This window comes from Danio rerio, chromosome 12 (assembly GCF_049306965.1).
Source record: "Danio rerio strain Tuebingen ecotype United States chromosome 12, GRCz12tu, whole genome shotgun sequence".
NCBI lineage: Eukaryota > Metazoa > Chordata > Actinopteri > Cypriniformes > Danionidae > Danio > Danio rerio.
The window spans coordinates 46640001-46662500 of record NC_133187.1 but is presented as its reverse complement, the minus strand read 5'-3'; the positions used below and the strand labels follow the sequence as shown (position 1 = coordinate 46662500).

General features: G+C 39.2%; 1 protein-coding gene across 3 annotated transcripts in view; it reads left to right on the top strand.

Moving 5' to 3' along the window:
* Positions 1-22500, top strand: part of dock1 (dedicator of cytokinesis 1) — a 525870-nt gene that overhangs the window by 367990 nt on the left and 135380 nt on the right. For all 3 annotated transcript variants that reach the window (XR_012387688.1, XM_073917871.1, NM_001110011.1), the window contains 5 exon segments: positions 541-689; positions 5505-5590; positions 8062-8218; positions 14706-14746; positions 16824-16914. Coding sequence is in view for 2 of the 3 variants with exons in the window: in XM_073917871.1 (XP_073773972.1) it covers positions 541-689; positions 5505-5590; positions 8062-8218; positions 14706-14746; positions 16824-16914 (524 nt within the window). In the remaining variant the exon portion in view is untranslated.

The window sequence follows — 22500 nt, the reverse complement described above, 5'->3', positions numbered from 1 at the left end:
TCACTGTACTCAAATGGCCTTAAAGGTCACCAGCTCTCAATCAAATAGAGCACCTTTGTGATGTGGTGGAACGAGAGATTCACAACATGGATGTGCAGCCGGCGAATCTGCAGCAACTGCGTGATATTATCATGTCAATATGGAGCAAAATCTCTGAGGAATATTTCCAGCACCTTGTTGAATCCATGCCACGAAGAATTAAGGCAGTTCTGAAGATAAAAAGGGTCCAGCCTAGTACTTGTAAGGTATACCTAATAAAGTGGCCGGTGAGTGTACTTCCTACTGAACCTGAATATTGAGTTGGGGGCGGGGCTTTTCTTTAAATATCATTACCTTATATCAAACTAACTGCAAGAAGGGGCGTGGTTAAAAATACCATGGCTGAAGTCATCAAACTAACATCATCAGAGACGGACTAGGTCTTAAAACACAGAAGCTAATGGTCAGACAGCTAAACAATAGCAATGTTTGCTAGCAAAATAAACATTGTGCATTTTGATTACTCACACAAATAATTCGTTTCATCTGAACCTCCTGCAGGTCCACACAAGATCAAGTTCATCCCGGAGATGGTGGGTCCCATTCTGGAGATGACGCTGGTTCCGGAGATCGAGCTGCGAAAAGCCACTATTCCCATCTTTTTTGACATGATGCAGTGCGAGTTTCACTTCAGACGCTGCTTCCAGACGGTCAGTGTTCCTCTCACACATCAGTTTAACACGTTCTTGCTGTATGAAGAGCAGCCTTTTCTTTCAAATTCAAAATTGTTAGGTACCTTAGCCAAAACAAATATACAACAACAGCTTGATTAAAGGTGCTGTATGTAAGTGACTCTTCTAAAGCGTAGAAATACCATAATATGTTTGCAGATATTGAAGAAATATGCTAAGTGAACATTCTTGTTTATCTGAAAGTCAGATATTCTGCTTTGTATGTGCCGGAACAGCTGTTATTGTTTTGGTTCTATTAACCCGCCCTTGGCCAATTTAGCCAATTATACTACAGCTCCCTGAGTTGCATTGTTGTGATTCATTCAGTCATGAAGGATCTCAAAGCATGCGTCCATGACCGCAAATGCGACCTCCGGTGGACAGTAGCAGCCTCCGAAATGAGACACAGATTCAGAGTTCCACATGAGGTGGTTATTATAATAGCTTAAACATAACGAACGTAAACTTTAGGTCTTGTCTTAACAACACTCTACGTGACGAGATTTGCAGTGAGAAGCAATTTAGCTGTCTGACCAGACGCAACATGACAGTAATTTAAATATAGCCATTCGGAAACACAGAATAGTGCACTCACTGCCCTCTGACAAAATGGTAAGGTGTATAATCTAATTAATACATATTAAACCTCTTTAACATTATTAAATGTAGATGCTAAATCACTGATATGTGTTGACTTGCACAGTCACAGCTCTGAAGTTCAATTTCAAATGGTTTAATTTATTTTCTAGATCTGAGATGAACTATCTGCTGCTGCTTTCAGTAGTATGGCAATAAATGTCATGTGAAATGTCATTTAGACTCACATTATTAGCATTTAACACTGAATAAAACAAATTAGATGTACCTGAGGTGATTATTGACAGTTCTCTGTTGTTCAGATCCAAGAAATAGAAAAGTAGATTTAAAAATATGAATTTCTGGTGCTGGTTAGGACAAAAACTCTTTAATATCGAAAATATGCCTACTATCGCGTGCCGTTGCTTTTATTTAGAACACGACTTAAATCAGTCTTTTTTTGGTTTTGTCAGTCTGGCAACCTTCTCGTGCATGTTTTGAACCAGGGGTGCAATACCTAGTTCAACCACTGGGTTGCAGACTGCACCATGAAATTAGAAGGTTAGACATTTATTGAAATATTAAAGATGTAGATGACCCAAAAATCAAAATTCTGTATTTTATATTTGATTGGCAATGTATGGAAGTCAGTGACTTTCAGCTTTTCTCAAAATATCCTATTTTTTGTGTGAAACTCATAAAGGTTTAGGTTTAGGTTATTCGCACGTAAATAGGCACGTCAACATTTAAGTTTATTCGCTTCATTCACGTGTCACAATCCGCTTTATTCGCGTGTCAAATCTGCTTCATTCGCGCATAAAATTCACTTCACAACAGATGCAGATTTGTTGTAGAGCAGGGCTTCTGTCTGCCCGGAGACTGTAACTTTATTGCTAAATAGCTAACATGGATTTTATTGAGAGAATAACTGTGATTATGCGCTTTATAAAGGCTGAAAAACAGCATTGATTCATTTGGAGTCCACTAGATCCTTTCAGAGGTGCACCCAGCTCTGTGAGCTCATAAACTCCTCCAGAAACTTTAACTGGATGCTGGAAGCTTTCAGCGATGCTTCTGACTGAGCCAAGTTTGATGAACTGTTGTCGGTGTGTGCAGGAGGAGTTTCCCCCGGGACACCAACAACAGGCGCTACATCATAATCATGCCCCGAGAAGAGCAAGCTCCTGATTGGTTAACGTGGCGCGAATGTCCAGTAAAGTTTAGATTTTCGAACCTGAGCGGTTTGCGCAATTGAAGCACGTCAAATGTGCAAAACGTTCATTTCGCTCCACGCCATTCGCTCAATTCGTGTTATTTGCGCCACGTCATTCGTGTGTATCGGCCCGCAGGATGTCTATTCACGCCTTTGCATTGACTTTACTTAAAAATCAACATAGCATGTTCTTGCAAAGTTTCTTATAGTCAGTTAAATGTCTGTTGAAGGAGCAGTATCAGCAGATATTAAGCAAACAGTCTACTGATACTCAAATTAGAAGTAATTAGCATGTCGCTGCAATGCAACTTTTAGTCAACAAAATGTGCAATAGGGACCATCAAAGTAAAGTGTTTCCAATGTTTAGAACCAACTCGAGGGTGAGTAAATACTGAGTAATTTGTTTTGGGGGGTCATGTTGTGTGAACTGTCCCTTTTAGGCACACAATCTTTACATTACTTCAGGTTTTTCCAAGTATACTCTTCAAGTAAACAGTCACAACGTACTAATAGACATGTGTGGATTTTAAAAATAGCTAGTTTCCACGTCTTTGAAGGACCACTTCTGTTATGCACTTGAAAACATTAGTCTTAAAATCTATCCGTTGCGTTCTCAATTCATCACAGTATTATCTTAGTATGTGCCAAAACTCATCTTGCATACTATATAGTGCACAAATTAGAATGCAGTGGGTGTGTGACGTCCCGCAGAGCTCTTCATGTAGCTCAAAGATCACTGCAGGAAGGTTACGGTTCCTCGGCTTCCTCTGATACGCTTTGCTGCTATGATGATCTACAGATGTGAGAGTTCACTTTCATTTATTTTCCGAGTAAACTGCAGCAGGAGTTTGAGATGAGCCTCACAGGATCAGTGAGTATCTGCGTGCTCAGACCTGTCTGTCCTGTGGGACGTACGAGGATATCATTAAAATGAGATGCATACTGAGGGCTGCATAACGCTGTGGTTAATGCAAGTAATGACGCACTGAGTGTCAGTCACATCTTGTGCAGTGGATTTTGAGCCTTTGGTTTAATTAATGAACTATATATATAGTTTAGAGGAAAAGGTAATGGCTGGATTGAACGGGTTATTAAAGAAACTGCTAAACAGGCCTGTGTGTGTAGAAAAACACTTCAGCATCCTATGACCTTGGTCTTCACTGTTTAACTTGTCTTGTATTTTAAACAATTGTCTGTCTGTCTGTCTGTCTGTCTGGCTGTCTGTCTGTCTGTCAGTCTGTCTGTCTGTCTGTCTGTCAGTTCATTTGTATGTCTCTCCCCTCCCCATCTGTCTGTTTTAGCATTCGTCTGGATGTCTGCCCGCCCGTCTGTCTGTACAACCATATGTCTGTTTTCCCATCTGTTTGTTTTCTGTCTGTCTGTCTGTCTGTCTGTCTGTTTTTCTGTCCGTCTATCTGTTTGTCTGTCTCTGTCTTTCTGTCTGTCTGTCTATCCATTCAGACATCTGTTTTCAGACTGTTTTTCCGTCTGTCTCTGTCTGTCTGTCTGTTTATCTAAATGTCAGTTTTTTTTCTCTGTTTTTCATCTGTCTGTCTGTCTGTCTGTCTGTTCATGCATCTGTCCATGCGTCTGTCTGTTTTTTTTTATCTGTTTTTCAGTCCATCTGTCTGTACTTTTGTCTATTCATCTGTTTTTGTGTCTATTTGTTCTTCATTTGTCTATTGCTGTTTTTTGTCTGTCTTTCTGTGTCTCTGTCTTTCCATCTGTCTGTCTGTTCATTCAAACATCTGTTTCTATCTGTTTTTACTGTCTGTCTGTCTGTCTCTCTCTCTCTCTCTCTCTCTCTCTCTCTGTCTGTGTGTGTCTGTCTGTCTGTATGTCTGACTGTCTGTCTGTCATTTTGAACATCTGTTTCCATCTGTTTTTACTGTCTGTCTGTATTTATTTCCATCTGTCTGTCTGTCCATTCAAACAATTTTTTTTGTCTGTCTGTCTTTCTGTATGTCTGTCTGTCTCTCTCTATACATATATACATCGGTTTTTCTGTCTTTCTGGCTTTTCAAGCATTATATTTCCATTTGTCTATCTGTTGTTCTGTCTGTCTGTCCAACTGTCTATCTGTCTATCTATCTATCTATCTATCTATCTATCTATCTATCTATCTATCTATCTATCTATCTATCTATCTATCTATCTATCTGTCTGTCTGTCTGTCTGTCTGTCTGTCTGTCTGTCTGTCTGTCTGTCTGTCTGTCTGTTTTTATTTTCATCTGTTTGTTCTTCATCTGTCTATTTCTGTTCTTTTGTCTGTCTTTCTGTCTGTCTGCCTTTCCATATGTCTGTCTGTTTATTCAAACATTCGTTTTCTCATCTGTTTTTCCATCAGTCTGTCCGTCCATTTGTCTGTCTGTCCATTCATACATGTTTTTCCATCTGTTTTTTCCATCTGTCTGTCCATTCATACATCTGCATTTTTTATCAGTTTGTTATTCGTCTGTCCGTCTGTCCATCTGTCTGTCTTTCCATTTGCCTAATTGTCTGTCTATCTTTACATTCATATATCTGTCTTTCTGTTTGCGTACATGTCTGTCTATCTGTTATTCTGTCTGTCTATCTAAATGTCTTCCTTTCTGTCCATACGTCTGTCTGTCTTTCTGACTGTCAGTTGATCTGTCTGTCTGTCCATCCATATGCTTGTCTATCAGTCTGTCTGTCTGTGTGTCTGTCTTTTGGTTGGTCTGTCTGTCTGTCCATTTTTATGTCTGTATTTCTATCTGTTTATCTCTGTCCTTCTAACTGTCTGTCTTTCAGTCTATCTGTCTGTTTATCTGTCTGTCTGTGAAGCAGTTCAGTGATGGTAAGGAGCAGATAAAGTGGCTCTCTCAGTAAGTGTGACTGATATGGGCTGATTACTCTTTGACACAGAGCAGGAGACTGGAGAAAACGCAGGAGGAGGAGAGAGAGAGGAGGGCTGGGAGGAATCACCGTAATCAAATGAAAGATTAGCCATGCTCCTTATTTACGGCTGCTGTGTTTAATTGCAGTTTGAGAACGAGATCATCACCAAGCTGGATCACGAGGTGGAGGGAGGCCGCGGAGATGAACAGTACAAAATCCTCTTCCAGAAGATGTGAGCGCACACACACAAGCACACACTCATAGCCCTACTACACAGACTCACTACACACACACACACACACACAGATGGTGATGTTAATATGATAATTATATGAAGCAGCAGAGCAGAACAATTTGTGCCTTTTAATGCAACATCAAATTAAAACTGACCCTAATTAATTTACATTTTTAATCTTATAAATATTTCATATTAAACATATGAAGTTTATTTAAATATATTTAATTTGCATTTAAATGTAAATAACTAGCCTGATTTAATTTAGTTTTATTTAATCTCAATAAATATTTAACAGGTTTTATTATCACTAAAAATAAAATAAAATATAATAAAAATTTAAATATATTTTTCTTTGCTTTTCAAACAAAATAGACATTAAGTGAAATAAAAAAAATAAAAAATAAAATAATAATAATAATAACAATTTAGTCATCTATTAATTTACATTTTTAAATACATTTAATAAAAACAATACAGGCTTCATAGAAAATTAGCAACATTAAACTGAAAACAGTCTAAAATATAATGTAAGCTTGATATATAAAAACCTGTAAATGACATGTTCTTGATCCTGTTGATCTTGATTCATATGTGCAAATGGTCAATATTAATCAATAATATTTTAGCTAACTCATTGAGCATTCATTTAAAGCTGCATTTTAATTTAAAATAACTCATATTAGTGGCGAGTGGACTTAACCAATAAGCAAAGTAAGCAGCTGCTTGGGGCCCTAGAGATTTAGGGCCCTGACCAATGCCAAGTAGCACATATTAGTAATATAGCGCTCTTATGAATTTTCTATCATATTTTGTAAGATTTTAATGTCATTATTTTTAAAACCAGGGGCCCCCATGAATATTGGAATGTTCCTTTCACATTTTTCCTACATTTGCACATGAAAATATCAAAATTTAATCACAAATATGGCTAATAACCCATACAGTACGTATAGTTCATTTGTGTTTTATTTATTTCTTTTTGGTGAATTTATTGTATTCAATTAATTCATAAGTTTATTAACAAAAAAAAAAAGAAAAAAAAATCTACAGAAAAAAAAAATGTCTATAGAGAAAGGTGAGGGTGGTTTGAATTTTAATGCTAGGGCCATGTACCTGGAATTGTTAAAGGGGGCCCCTAAGGGCGTACTCACACTGTGCTATCTGAACCGTGCCCAGGCCCATTTCCCAGATCGTTTGAGAAGTGTAAGTGCACTGAATCGGGCTCAGGAACAGTTCACTTAAGGCTGATTTATACTTCTGCGTCAAACACCGGCGTATGCTACGGCACTGACGCATAGCCCTTCGCCGTGGCCGTCACTGACGTGCACCTCTCAAAAAATTTTCTACACGTCGCAACAATGCGTAGTGCAAGCTCTGTGATTGGTCGGCTGACGAGTCGGGGCGGGACCGAGATCCGTGCGAATGGCGTGAACCCAATCTAGCGATTGTTTACAAGTGTGGAGTCCCGTGAAGAAGCTCCGGATGGAAAGTTTTGTTTTGTGTTTACCTTATAGTTAAAGTTGCTGCACGTCCGCCGGTTCCTGCCTCAAAATGAGCGAGTTTGAGCCACTTGTACATCCCGGAAGTGTTCAGGAAAAGCAAAACAACAGCGAAGAAACTCGACACAGAGGAACATTTACACCTCACTGCCCACTAGCGTTTCTGAAGTGTTAATGCAGACCAACAGAGACAGCGCGCAGAAGTATAAATGCACAGCCACATGCGCCGTGGGTTACGCCGGTCACTTGACGCAGAAGTATAAATCAGGCTTTAGCCGGCCCTGGCCTGGTTGGAAGAGGTGTGCCAGAGCACGGTTCGCTTGGGCTTTGGCGAGGTACGCTTGTAGTGTGAGTGCAAAACGTGCCTGTGCCTGAAACTAAAAGCGAGACGTGACTTTTAAGGGACTGTTTGATATGGATTTATTAATTATTCCTACTGTACAGTGAATGCAAACTGTGGGAGATTATTAAAGACGCAAACCCCTCACTGCACGACAGCTGCACCTTCAGCAAACCTCCTAATACCTGCAGCACGAGACCTTTATGGTTGTTAATGAGCATCAAAAGTGGCGGAACTGTTCGGCGAAATATCTGACTGCTTGTCCCTGCATATCAAACGACTTAAACTATATAACTAAAGAAATCTCCACTGTGCTGAGTGAAAATCGCTTACTGAACAGCGCAGCATAGATGACGTAAGCAAGCCCAGGCCCGAATGAAATTTGAGTACCGGCCACCGGGGGAGACAGGAGGGGGGACAAGCGTGCTTTAGCCTGGTTCAAGGCAACTGTACATAGTGTGAGTACATCCTAAATCACTGAGTCCACCCCTGATTAGTGGTCATTTACAGTATATTCAAGTGCTGGGCTATTTCAATTTCTTAAATTGTTACTTGACATACTTTGCAAATGCTTCTGTATTATGTTATATAAGGACATCCATCCTTAATGTGTATGTTTGTGACAGTTTGTTGGAGCACTGCAGAAAGCACAAGTATCTGGCTAAGACTGGTGAAACCTTCGTGACTCTGGTGGTGCGTCTGTTGGAGAGACTCCTGGACTACAGGACCATCATGCATGATGAAAACAAGGAGAACCGCATGAGCTGCACAGTTAACGTGCTGGTGAGGAGAACGTCTGACTCTTAATCTCTCACTCAAACTCAAAAAATAATGAATTCATTTATTGAAATGACATCATTTCGAAGGAAATCTAGCCAAAGCAAAGCTATTTTTGAGTTTGTATAGCCTTAAGAATACTGAACGGACAGTGCTTTTCACAAATGGCTTCTCACTAGCCGGGTTTCCATCATAACATCAAGCCAATCTTTTGAAAGTTTTTAAAAAACAAATAAGAAAATATACCAAATGTAAGTTAAGCTGTGCTTTATTTCAGAGGCTGCATCCTCTAAAGGATGCATTCGAAGGGCACAGCATCATCACAGCACAACGAAGCTGTCTCGTTTTGAAGGCTCCATCAAATGTAGCCTCAAAATGTGTCCTTAGTTTCCCAGATAATGAAGGACACAACGAGTAGATCCTTTGCGGCCTCAAACAATTTAAGATTCATTGCGAGCTGATAATGTTAGGATGTTTTTAAAAGAAAACTCCAGTTTAATTTAGGTTTTATTTGACATGGACAATTTAACGCATGTTAACAAAAAGAAAATGACACGCGATTTTATAGACAGTTTAAATGTTTTATATGTGCATGTATAGATGAAAGGAAATTGCCTAGACTGGTTGGTTTATCTGGTCAACCAGCCTGGTTTTAGAGGGGTTTTGGCCATTTCCAGGTTGTTTCAGCAATTTCCTGCCTGGTCTTAGCTGGTTAGGCTGGGAGATGACCAGTTAAAACAAGCTTGACTAGCCTTGCCAGGCTGGAAGCCCAGCTAAAACCAGCTATGTCTAGCTTAAACCACTCTGGTCAGCTAAGACCAGGCTGGAAATGGCTGGAAACCAGCCTGAAAATGGCCAAAACCCATCTAAAATCAGCCTGGTCGACCAGCTTAAACCGGCCAACCAGCCTAGGCTGGTTTAAGCAGTTTTTTTTCAGTAGGGAAAACATTATTTATCAATATGTGACACTTTTTGGAGACTCGGAAGCAATTAAAAATATAATACAGGAAATACATTGTGACCATTGTTTTTGTTTACATCCCTCAAAATGGTCTATTTAAACTTCTCAATATTAAAAATTGAAAAGGGGTACCATATTCATTAATTCAAAAGAACAAACGTAAATAAAAGTGTAGCATCAGCGTCTTTCTCTCAGTGTCTGAACTGTTTGGTCGGTAGCTCTGATCTCTCTAAACCCTGCCCTTATAAGACCCTCCTCTGCTCTAATTGGAGTCCAGTCTATTGTGATTGGTCAAAATCAAGTGCCCATTACTAAATGTAAAGTTTGAACACTTGCAGCAAAGTATAACATGAACCATACTATTCCAGTTTCATCTACAGCTAACAGTGTTTCAAGGTCAGAGTAGACATTGTTTAAAGGCAGCAAATGAAGACTATAGTCTGGCATTATGCAAATTAGTTGCCAACTTCATGTAGGTTTGTACAGGAGTTCATTTTAGATGGTTTAATTTCTTCTTTTGCCTGACAATAAATCCATTTGTCGTGACCTTTTACATGCGCAAACAGCTACAATTCACACTCTTTGAAAGATAATATTCGACAAAGCGCAGAAAGGGCACTTTAACCCCATTTCAGAGACTTTGTATAATCATGATTTGTATGAGCTACATGAACACTTGCTTGGTTGCAGGAATCCTTACATTTTAGCATTCGCCAGACTCGCGCTGCATTCAAAGTGCACATTTACATTTTATCAGTTCATGCGTTCCCTGGGAATCAAACCTATGACCTTGGCACATTGTGAGTGGTGTGCTTTACTGTTTAAACCATAGGAAAGCTTTTCTACACACATGTATACTGAGACACACATATAGAGTTGAAGTCAGAATTATTAGCTTATTTGTTTTATTTCGGCTAGAATAAAAGCAGTTTTTTTTAAAAAACCATTTTAACGTCAATATTAATAGCCCCCTTAAAGGGCCATGAAGCCCTTTCCCCCTTGTCTCAGTGTCTCAGGCCCCATTCACACTAATGCGTTTTAGTTTGAAAATGCGTACATTTTGCTACGGTTATGCCATCCGTCCACACTACGCCGGAGTTTTCGAGCGCCGAAAACGGAGCGTTTTGAAAATGCTGGAGAGGCCGTTTTCATTCTAAAACGCTGCTGCTCCGTCTCAGTGTGGATGGGGGAAAACGGAGACGTCTGAAAACGGAGGCTGGACTGCTGAGATTCGCTACCTGGGGTTTTTATGTCATTGCGTATCCTTCCCTTATTCATATAAGCTGATCTGGGATCAGTTTATTGTACAGAGTTTGCATATGAAAAGCGACGATCGACACACAGCTTTAATGTAAAGAAAGTGATGCAGACATTTTAATATTAATTTCAGCGTGCTTTCAAGATTAAAAATATATCAGAAATATGGGAAATACTTAATGATAGGATGATAGTGGGATAGAATGTTAAAATACGGGAGAATTTCGACAGAAATATGGGGGGGTTACATGAAGTGAACAGGAAGTGTTTGTGGAGAAACATCTTTGCGAGATAATGAAAAACATCTTTGCGAGATAACGCAAAACCTCTTTGCGAGGGAACACAGAACATCTTTGAGAGATGACGCAAAACATCTTTGCGAGGGAACACAAAACATCTGCGAATTAAAGCAAAACATCTTTGCTAGGGAACACAAAACATCTTTGCGGGATAACGTAAAACATCTTTAAGAGATAATGCAAAACATATTTGCGAGGGAACACAAAACATCTTTGCGAGGGAACGCAAAACATCTTTGCGAGGGAACACAAAACATCTTTGCTAGGGAACACAAAACATCTGCGAATTAAAGCAAAACATCTTTGCTAGGGAACACAAAACATCTTTGCGGGATAACGTAAAACAGGGGTCTCAAACTCAATTTACCTGGGGGCCGCAGGAGGCAAAGTCTGGGTGAGGCTGGGCCGCATAAGGGATTTCACAAAAAAAAGTCCTCAAATGTCATTATTAACAGTTTTAATTATTTCTTCTGAACATAAAGTATCCTGAACATTAATAGAACATTGAGTGAAGATTATGAACAGTTCTTCTGAACATGGCATCTTTTGCCTACTTCTTGCTGCCAGAGACTTGACAGCGCTTCTTCTCACAAATCTGAACCACATTTGTCTTTAGAGCGGAAGCAGTTGAGACCCTCAGTATGGCTTGAAGATGATCATCATTAAGTCTAGACCTGTACTTTGACTTATTGAAGTCCTAGGGAAAAAAGTGGGGGAACTCACCCAAAACTTCCATTCCCTTACCTAAAAAAAAGGCGTATATATGTATAAATAAAACACCCCCACCCCACTCCAGTCACATCAGTCTGTACCAGTCTGTATCTACCTATAATAAGATGCAGGGCAGGCACGTGCACACATAGGGCTCAACCTGTGCAGAGCACATGCCCTTTTTAGTCTTGCATAGAAAGTGCCCTTCCAAAATGATCAAAAGTGCCCCTGCGACGCGACACACCCTCGGTCCCGCCCTTCAGTAGGCGCGCGATAACACCGCTCTTGAGTACGCGCGCGACAACACAGCTGATCAGAACGCGCGCGACAACGCGCATTGAGTGACAAGCGCGCTGTGTACGGATAGAATCAGCGGAACGGGGAGCGCTCTCTCTCCCTGCTCCGCTGATTCTGTCAGAGTACAACGGTCGGCGCGGGCCACAAAATATTGCACTGAGGGCCGCAAATGGCCCGCGGGCCGCGAGTTTGAGACCCCTGACGTAAAACATCTTTAAGAGATAATGCAAAACATCTTTGCGAGGGAACGCAAAACATCTTTGCGAGGGAACACAAAACATCTTTGCGAGGGAATGCAAAACATCTTTGCTAGGGAACGCAAAACATCTTTGCTAGGGAACACAAAACATCTTTGCGAGATAACGCAAAACATCTTTGCGAGGGAACACAAAAAAACTTTGCTAGGGAACACAAAACATCTTTGCGGGATAACGTTAAACATCTTTACGGGATAACGTAAAACATCTTTGCGAGGGAACACAAAACATCTCTGCGGGATAACGTAAAACATCTTTGCGGGGGAACACAAAACATCTTTGCGGGATAACGTAAAACATCTTTGCGAGATAATGCAAAACATCTTTGCGGGATAACATAAAACATCTTTGTGAGGGAACACAAAACATCTTTGCGAGATAACGTTAAACATCTTTGCGGGATAACGTAAAACATCTTTGCGGGGGAACACAAAACATCTTTGCGGGATAACGTAAAACATCTTTGCGGGGGAACACAAAACATCTTTGCGGGATAATGTAAAACATCTTTGCGAGATAACATAAAACATCTTTGTGAGGGAACACAAAACATCTTTGCGAGATAATGCAAAACACCTTTGCGGGATAACGTAAAACATCTTTGTGAGGGAATGCAAAACATCTTTGCGAGATAACGTAAAACATCTTTGCGAGATAACGTAAAACATCTTTAAGAGGGAATGCAAAACATTTTTGCGGGATAACGTAAAACATCTTTGCGAGGGAACACAAAACATCTTTGCGGGATAACGTAAAACATCTTTGCAAGGGAATGCAAAACATCTTTGCGGGATAACGTAAAACATCTTTGCGAGGGAATACAAAACATCTTTGCGGGATAACGTAAAATATCTTTAAGAGGGAATGCAAAACATCTTTGCGGGATAACGTAAAACACCTTTGCGAGGGAACACAAAACATCTTTGCGGGATAACGTAAAATATCTTTAAGAGGGAATGCAAAACATCTTTGCGGGATAACGTAAAACACCTTTGCGAGGGAACACAAAACATCTTTGCGGGATAACGTAAAACATCTTTGCGAGGGAACACAAAACATCTTTGCGGGATAACGTAAAACATCTTTGCGAGGGAACACAAAACATCTTTGCGGGATAACGTAAAACATCTTTGCGAGGGAACACAAAACATCTTTGCGGGATAACGTAAAACATCTTTGCGAGGGAATGCAAAACATCTTTGCGGGATAACGTAAAACATCTTTGCGAAGGAACACAAAACATCTTTGCGGGATAACGTAAAACATCTTTGCGAGGGAACACAAAACATCTTTGCGGGATAACGTAAAACATCTTTGCGAGGGAACACAAAACATCTTTGCGGGATAACGCAAAACCTCTTTGCGAGGGAACACAAAACATCTGCGAATTAAAGCAAAACATCTTTGCTAGGGAACACAAAACATCTTTGTGGGATAACGTAAAACATCTTTGAGAGATAATGCAAAACACCTTTGCGAGATAACGTAAAACATCTTTGCGAGATAACGTAAAACATCTTTGCGAGATAACGTAAAACATCTTTGCGAGATAACGCAAAACATCTTTGCGAGGGAACACAAAACATCTTTGCGGGATAACGTAAAACATCTTTGCGAGGGAACACAAAACATCTTTGCGGGATAACGTAAAACATCTTTGCAAGGGAACACAAAACATCTTTGCGGGATAACGCAAAACCTCTTTGCGAGGGAACACAAAACATCTTTGCGGGATAACGTAAAACATCTTTGCGAGATAACGTAAAACATCTTTGCGAGATAACGTAAAACCTCTTTGCGAGGGAACACAAAACATCTTTGCAGGATAACGTAAAACATCTTTGCGAGGGAACACAAAACATCTTTGCGGGATAACGTAAAACATCTTTGCGAGATAACGTAAAACATCTTTGCGAGATAACGTAAAACATCTTTGCGGGGGAACACAAAACATCTTTGCGAGATAACGTAAAACATCTTTGCGAGATAACGCAAAACATCTTTGCGAGGGAACACAAAACATCTTTGCAAGGGAACACAAAACATCTTTGCGGGATAACGTAAAACATCTTTGCGGGATAACGTAAAACATCTTTGCGAGATAACGCAAAACATCTTTGCGAGATAAACAAACCTCTTTTATACAATGACTTGACCAATTACACTAACTTGCCTAATGAACCTAGTTAAGCCTTTACGTGTCACTTACATGTGAATACTAGTATCTTGAAAAATATCTAGTTAAATATTATGTACTGTCATCATGGCAAAGATGAAATAAATCAGTTATTAGAAATGAGTTATTAAAACTATTATGTTTAGAAATCTGTTTAAAAAGATCTTCCATTAACCAGAAATTGGGAAACAAATATACAGGGGGGCTCATAATTCAGGAGGGCTAATAATTCTGACTTGAATAATTCAACTGTATACTGAGAGACAAATCCCCATAAATCTGAAGGTGATTTCGGACTCCTCATGTGTTAAACATGACTTTCCTGCTATCATCTCATTGGCCGCTGTTCAGGAACCAAACGCACAAGGACAAGGAGATGTTATAACGAGGATGATGGATTCACCCAGAGCACATTATCTCTCAAATACTCCTTCGGTCTGAGTTTGTATATTCGCTGAACTGCGGTCTGGATGTGTTTAGTATGAATAGGTAAAGAGAACATGACCTTGTGTGTGTGTCTTGTTTTCACTTGCAGAATTTCTACAAGGAGATTGAAAGAGAAGAGATGTACATCAGGTATGATGCTTTATATATCCTTCCTACTAAATGCACGATTTAACCCTGACCTGCATATGAAACTCTCTGTGGTTTGTATGTGTGTTTCCATTGATTGACTGCTGAATATTCAGCTCTGCATCATAGAAATTAGGGATGGGAAGATTAACCGATATGTATCGATACGCGGTCATGCGCGTGCACGATGCGAGTGCATCGGTTGAGCAGCAGAGGATGAATGAAATTTTGGAAGCAAATCGAGATGCATCGGTTTTTGCGAGATGCATCGGTTTTTCCGAGATACAGCTTATATTTTTAATATAGAATGTATTTTTTATTTATTAACAAGTGTTGTCAACCTGTTTTTGGCGCATAATTTAATCGACCTACATAAAGTAAGCCTTAGCAACGGATTTGCGGATGTGTACACTTACACTACAACTCAGTGTATCAGGTGTGCGGATGAAGCTAGTGGTGCGCCCTCAGAAAGCGCTAGAAGCAAAACAAACATTTTATTCCCCACTGAGTTTTAAATCTAAAGTATGGCAACATTATGGATTTAAGGATGGACGACTTGACAGGACAGATGCAATTTGCAAAATGTGCCGCGCATCTGTAAAATACGCGGGCAGTACGAGTAATCTGAAATCTCACTTGAAGCGGCGCCACGGTGTTGTTGTGAAAGCATCTTCCAGTGTTCCTACATCCCCGGCTTTCGCTCTGCTTGAACTGTAGCTACCAGCTCCAAAAGTGGTGAGAAAAGCATTGCAAGTTTTTTTTCCATGCGCAAAAGTTGTGCATGTGCGCTCTATGCCAATAACGGATGTTATTGCATTGTTCATCTGCAGGGCCGGAGCAAGCTGAACTGCTGCTCTAGGCAGAGGACGATCACGCCGCCCTCAACCCCAATGTGAAAACGAAAGTGACCGGTTATGAAAATGAAGTGACGTGTCGCGGACCTCTATTCTGCCGCCCTATGCGCGGATATAACTGAGGACGCGCGGGTGTCGCGGACCTCTATTCTGCCACCCTATGCACGGATATAACTGGGTGTTTTTTTTTTTTAGGCTTTTTCAGGATTAAAACTAAAGAAATATTGAACAAAGTAAAATTTTTCTTTCACATCATTTATATATAGTAAAACTCAAAGTGTCTTCTTGCCAATAATTCCTAATTTTTGTTTGCATACTGTGATCAAGAACTGTTAATATTTTAAATTAGGTAGATATAAATGCCCATAAGTACGGTGCTGGGTAACATACCTTTAACAGCAACCGAAGAGTCAGTAAGCACTGTCGCCCCACAGCAAGAAGGTCACTGGTTAAGTACCAGCTGGGTTAGTTGGCATTTCTGTGTGGAGTTTGCATGATCTCACAATAAAAAAAAATGTTGCTTCACCACAACTCTTTAAATGTCATGAGTGGCCCAGCTAGAGCCCAGACCTAAATCCAATTGAACATCTCTGGAAAGATCTGAAACTGGCTGTACACCGTCGCTTCCCATCCAACCTGATAGAGTTTGAAAGGCACTGCAAAGAGGAATAAGCAAAAATTCCCAAAGACAGGTGTGCCAAGCTTGGGGCATCATATTCACAAAGGCTTGAGGCTGTAATCGCTGCCAAAGGTGCATCAACAAAGTATTGAGCAAAGGCTGTGAATACTGATGTACAGGTGATTTTTACAGCTTTTTTTATTTTTAATAAGTTTGCAACTTTCAAAAACTCTTTTTCACATTGCCATTATGGGGTATTGTGTGTAGAATTTTGAGGAAATAAATTAATTAAAAATTTTTTTTTTGTAATAAGACTGAAACATGGAAAAAAAGTGAAGTGCTTTCAGTACAAAAAGACGGACTTGACAAATCGTGATAAAATCAGCAAAAAATCCTTTCCAATTTTCTATCTTAGTGCATCTGAAGTAGAAAGAACTAAAGTTTCCTTGTGTTTGGGAGCATAAAGTATATGAATGTCAAGCAAACATGAACTCTGGAGCTGCTCTGAACTGGTGGCCTCTGTGAGTTTGTTCTTGGAGCTTTTTTTTTTTTTTTTTGGTAATGGAGTTTGTGTTCGGATTGTTAATGACATTGTGTGTGTGTGTAGGTACCTGTATAAGCTGTGTGACCTGCATAAAGAGTGTGACAACTATACAGAAGCCGGATACACATTACTGCTGCACGCCAAACTCCTCAAGGTAATTCCACACGCTTGTTTATCTGACTATACGTGCTTTTACCCTTTGAGGAGCTTCTGATGTAAACACAGTGCATTGATTCCTGCTCTCCAACACACACGCCGGTAAATGAACGTTCAGCGTGCGCATGATAGCAGAGTCTCTACTCTCGTTCAGCAGCAGGATCCACAGTATCACATATAATTGAAATGGATAGCTCACAGTTGAAGACGCAGACGGGAATAATTCATGCACATTTCCATTTCTAAGTGTTGAAGTTCTAGAGAAGGATGCTTTTTTTCCCTCTGTAGGTAAGCGAGAGTTTGCACTTCCCATCTGACATTCTGAAAGTTATTTCAAGTGCAGGTTTGAGAACAAAACAGTGTAGAAAAGCACTTAGACTTCTTTAAAACATGGTTACATGCTGCTTAATGTATTCAAATTCATTAGCCATTAGCATTATGTGTAAAACTTATGGAATGTGAAGTATTAAGTATTGAAACTCAAATTAATTCAGCATACTGATGCCCGTTTGGGTTATTTTTTGCATTATATATATTTTTGTCCTGCATTTATTTGCATAATAATGATTTCTTATAAGTTTGTAGATCTGTTTAAGAATATATTCACATTCAAACTGCACTATATTGATTCTTATTTGCAAATGTGATGCATGAAGTTATGAAGTTAATTTAACATGTTGTTATATATATATATATATATATATATATATATATATATATATATATATATATAAATATATTAGCGCTGTCAAAATTAGTGCGTTAACGCATGCGATTAATTTTAAATACTTAACACGTTAAAAAAAATTAACGTAATTAACACAGTTGCAGTTTTTTTTACTTCCTGTTGTGGTGGACGTGTGTTTAACATGCAAGAAATGTGGATGAGACCAAGGAAGCACTTTTTGAAGGCAAGTTTCAGTATAAAACAATTAGTTGGATCACAGGTTATCCAGAGTTTCATGCAATTTCGGGTGTTTCATTTTTAACTTTCTGTTGTAAGTTGATACCGCATGGCGAACAGAAAGAAAATCCTCTGCATTTCGTGACTCGGTGTTCCTTTAAGGTAATAAAATATCTGCTTAGGCTACACGGTAGAATTTTAATAAGAGTATAATCTTAATCATATTAAAACCGGAGTATTGGTGTCTTATGTGAATGTACTCAGAAAGTCTCTGGTGAAGTCGCGAGCTGTCAAAGACAGGGCATTACTCTGCCTTTCAGCATGAGCCCTCCAAGTTTAGCGTGTTTCCTCATTAAACGCAACGAAAGCGTATGCTTCGCGTTGTTGTGTCAGAATCCTTGTGAAATGCAGTAATTCTTTAGGACGCTTAGTTTAAGCAAATTTGATGAACGCTATCATGCGTGTTGAATCTGAGGGGAGTCACTCCAGCGCGTTGTGTGTGTGTCTGTGTCATTGTGTGTCTGTGTGTGAGTTGCGCGCGACATACCTGAAGTCTAGGAGGGATGCGGGGGAGAGGGGTGTGCAATGTTTTTAACGACCGGTTTGCAAGAAATTATCATTCATTTACGGGCATTTGGGAGTCTCTGTGTACTTGCGGGATACTCCTAGTCTTAGCAACTGGATGAATGTAAAGGAGGATTAAGCCAAATTGTTTCTACTCTATAACTAATGTTTTCAACTCACAGCAATAAAACTTTACAATGAGTGCAACAGTTTGTATTCAATTGTTTATTATTATAATTTTCCATCTTCCATATCTGCAATTCCTGTATTTTGGAATTTTTTTGCAGTCCACTTAGAATCCAACATGGAAATCAATGTTTTTTTAATTGGCATTGATAATTTTTAAATTTAAATGTCATTAACATGCCTGTGTTTTAATTTCTGTAATAAATATGGCTGTCAAGCCAGGATCTTGATGGTTTATTGTGGGTATGTTGTTTACAGAAGAAATCTGTTACAAGTTAAAAAAAAAATTCTAATAACAATTATAATTTGAATTTAAATAGTTTTTGTCTTGGTTTACATTAATTTTACATTTGAATAGCCAAAATTACAAGTTTCAGTGTTTTAAATGCGATTAATCGTGATACATTTTTCAAAAAGGTGCGATTAATTAGTTAATTTTTTAATCGATTGACAGCACTAATATATATATATGTTTAAATATATGTCTTAATGTCTTAAATGGTTTAAATTGCACACCCTAAATGTTATGCCAATCACAAAGCTCTTAAAAAATTTAATTTGCACATTTAATAATAATAATAATAATAATAAAACCTTTTATTTTTAGGCGCCTTTCAAAGCACTCCACGACACCTTACAGCAAATCACAAACACATCATAAAAATACAAGCAGTAAAAATTACAATCAGCATAAAATTAAACCAGCAAATCATTAAAAGCTATCCTAAACAAAAACCTTTTTATCTGAGATTTAAAATTGGAAATAGAGTCCATCTGGCGAATGCGCAAAGGCAGGGAATTCCATAACCTTGGTGCTGTACAGCTAAAAGCCCTGCCAACAAATGACTTCATCTTAAAGTGTGGGACAGATAACAGTTCAGCATAAGATGATCTTAGAGAGCGTGAAGGAGTGAACAAATGAAGAAGATCAGAAAGATAGTGGTGGGTCAGGTTATGAAGAGCTTTGTATGTTAAGAGGAGGATTTTGTATTGTATATGATAGTGAACAGGGAGCCAGTGAAGGTGAAAGAGAATTAGAGTTATGTGATCAGAAGTACGCGAGCAGGTAACTATCCTAGCCGCTTAATTCTAAATTAACTGTAGTTGTTAATTTAGTTGTAACTGTAGTAATAATTCCGTGATGTAATCAAGTCATGAACAAGCACTTCAGTACTTTGTTGAGATAGAGAAGGGCGAAGTCTTGCAATGTTACGCAAATGAAAAAAGTGTGAGATATTAATATTTTGAGTACTAAATGAGAGCATGCCATCCAGTATAACCACAAGACTTTTCACGTGGGTTGAGAAATTGACTGGGGAGTTATCAACAAGCAGGGTAAAAGATTGAGCTTTGGATAAAACTGATTTTGAGCCAACCAGAAGGGCTTCAGTTTTACTGGCATTTACTTTAAGGAATTATTAGTCATCCATATATTAGGCCGTACTCACACTATGTACAGTTGCCTCGAACCGAGCCAAAGCACGCTTCTCCCCCCTCCCGTCTCCCCCGACGGCCCGCACTCACACTACAATCGGGCCTGGGCACGCTAATGCTGCGTTCACACCAGATGCGGCATGCGCGTCAAGCACGAGTGATTTACATGTTAAGTCAATGCAAACGCATGAATAGACATCCTGCGGTGCGATACGCGCAAATGGCGCGGCGCGAATGGCGCAAATTGCGCGAATGGCGTGGGGCGAATTGAGCGTTTTACACGTTTGACGCGCTTAACGCTTTTCGAAAATCTAAACTTCAGCGTAGAGATCTGCGCTGGACCAAATTTTGAATGCCGCTCCCGCCCGCACCCGCCAGGTTTTAGCCCGAACCCGACCGCTCCCGCTTATATTAAGAATTTATTGTCCCGCTGCCCAACCCGGCCCATTTTTCTGGCCACGGCGCCCGATCCCGCTAAAGAGCGGGGGAGAACAAAACCGAAAATCTCCAGCTATACAGTCCAGACAGCCAAGCTGTCTGTACAAACACACACACACACACACACACACACACAGCACCAAGCACACACACACAGACAGACTTGTATGCCTGCTTTAGACAAACTTTAAATTTCGAGAATGAAGCGCGGCTGCAAAACAGGGTTTTAATGCGTCGCTCGTCACTTGGAAGGAGGCGTGAATTAATTTTGCTAAACTGCGACATGCTCATCTTGCGCAAATATTAGCAACGATCCATCAGGTAATGTTTCCCCCTCTCTGTTGGTAAGATGCTGTCAACAAATATTTTTCCTCCATATACCATAATGCACAGCGCATCGGTCTACGGCAGCTGGATTAGTCCAAAAGTCGCAGTACTTTTTGCGGTTGGACCTGTTTTAGTACGGATCATATTCTCACCACAAACAAACCGCTCCAGGGTTCGTTTGAAAGCGTACCGAGACCACCTCTTCAAGCAGGTCTCGGTACGCTTATTTGGTCCGCTTTTGGTGCGCACTCGAGTACGATTGCTGCATTCTCACCTGCCCAAACGAACCGTACCAAAAGTGAAAACGAACTCTAGTGCGATTCAATCGAACTTAATAAGGCAGGTGTGAAAGCACCCTAAAACAGTTGGTAGGGGATCAAGTGAGCAGGTAGAGGTCTTAGAATTCATGATCTCCCTAGTAATAAAATCAACTGAGGGAACACAAGCTGACCTAGAACATTGACATTTTAATACATGTGTACATCATTCAAATACAATATTTGCAAGCACTACTGCATCCTTCAGGGAAAGCAGATGTGTTTGAGTAGATGGTGCAGAGTTAGTCTTGATAATTGACATTAACTGTTAGTCGAGCAAATGAATGCATGTATATTTGCTTGCTGTTTAATCACATCTACAGTGGGGCTCGGTGTGTGTTCTGTAGTGAATCTCAGATTGGTTTTGGGCTTTACCGCAGTAATTTGATGAGGGAATGGGTTGTCACAGTGAGCGAGGGAACACCACGTTCTCCTGAACCCACGCAACTTATTTTCATAAATAGCTGCCATTGCTCGCTTTGCTCCCACACACCCACAAACACCTTCTGTAACACACAGTACACATGCATTTACTAACACACACACCTCTGAGTCCTGTTCAGTGACAAAACAAAAATCTTGTTATCTACTACCTTGATAGATTATAAAGTCATGGGTCATATATTTGCATGTGATGTTGTGATGTGCTGAACTCTTTGTTTTACACAGTGCTGTCACACATGAAGTTAATCAGTAATTAAAATCGTTGTAATTATTTAAGTTCCATAATTTTTTAATAAATGTGTATAGAAATGTTAGTTTCTTTCAAAAGGGAAAAAAAAATTATAGAAACTCTGTTTTTGTGTGTGTGTGTATGTATATATATATATATATATATATATATATATATATATATATATATATATATATATATATATATATACACACAGAGTTGCTATTATTTTTTATTATATATATGTATATATATATATATATATATATATATATATATATATATATATATATATATGTATGTATATATATATATGCATTTTAAAAAATTCCAAAAAATGTCTTTGTTTAATAATTTAATCAATGCTTTTATAATAACCTGTCGTTAAGTATTAAATACTAATTTAAGCTTTATTATGTATGCATTTTAAGCTACAGGGGTGAAATCAATTGATTGAAAGTGGCAGCAGATTTCTATGTTAATTAAATGCTGTTCTTATACATTTAATTTTCATAAAAAATATCAGAAAAATCACAAAAATATAAAGCAAAACAGCTAAACATTTTGTCCCATCAGCAGTGATAATAATAATAGGAAAAGTGTCTTAATCAAAAGATCTGCATATTTTATTTATGTCATTTATTTATTTAGATTTATTATATGAAAAGGATTTCCCAGAGATGGGTTGCGGCTGGAAGGGCATGCGCTGCGTAAAAACTTGCTGGATAAGTTGGCGGTTCA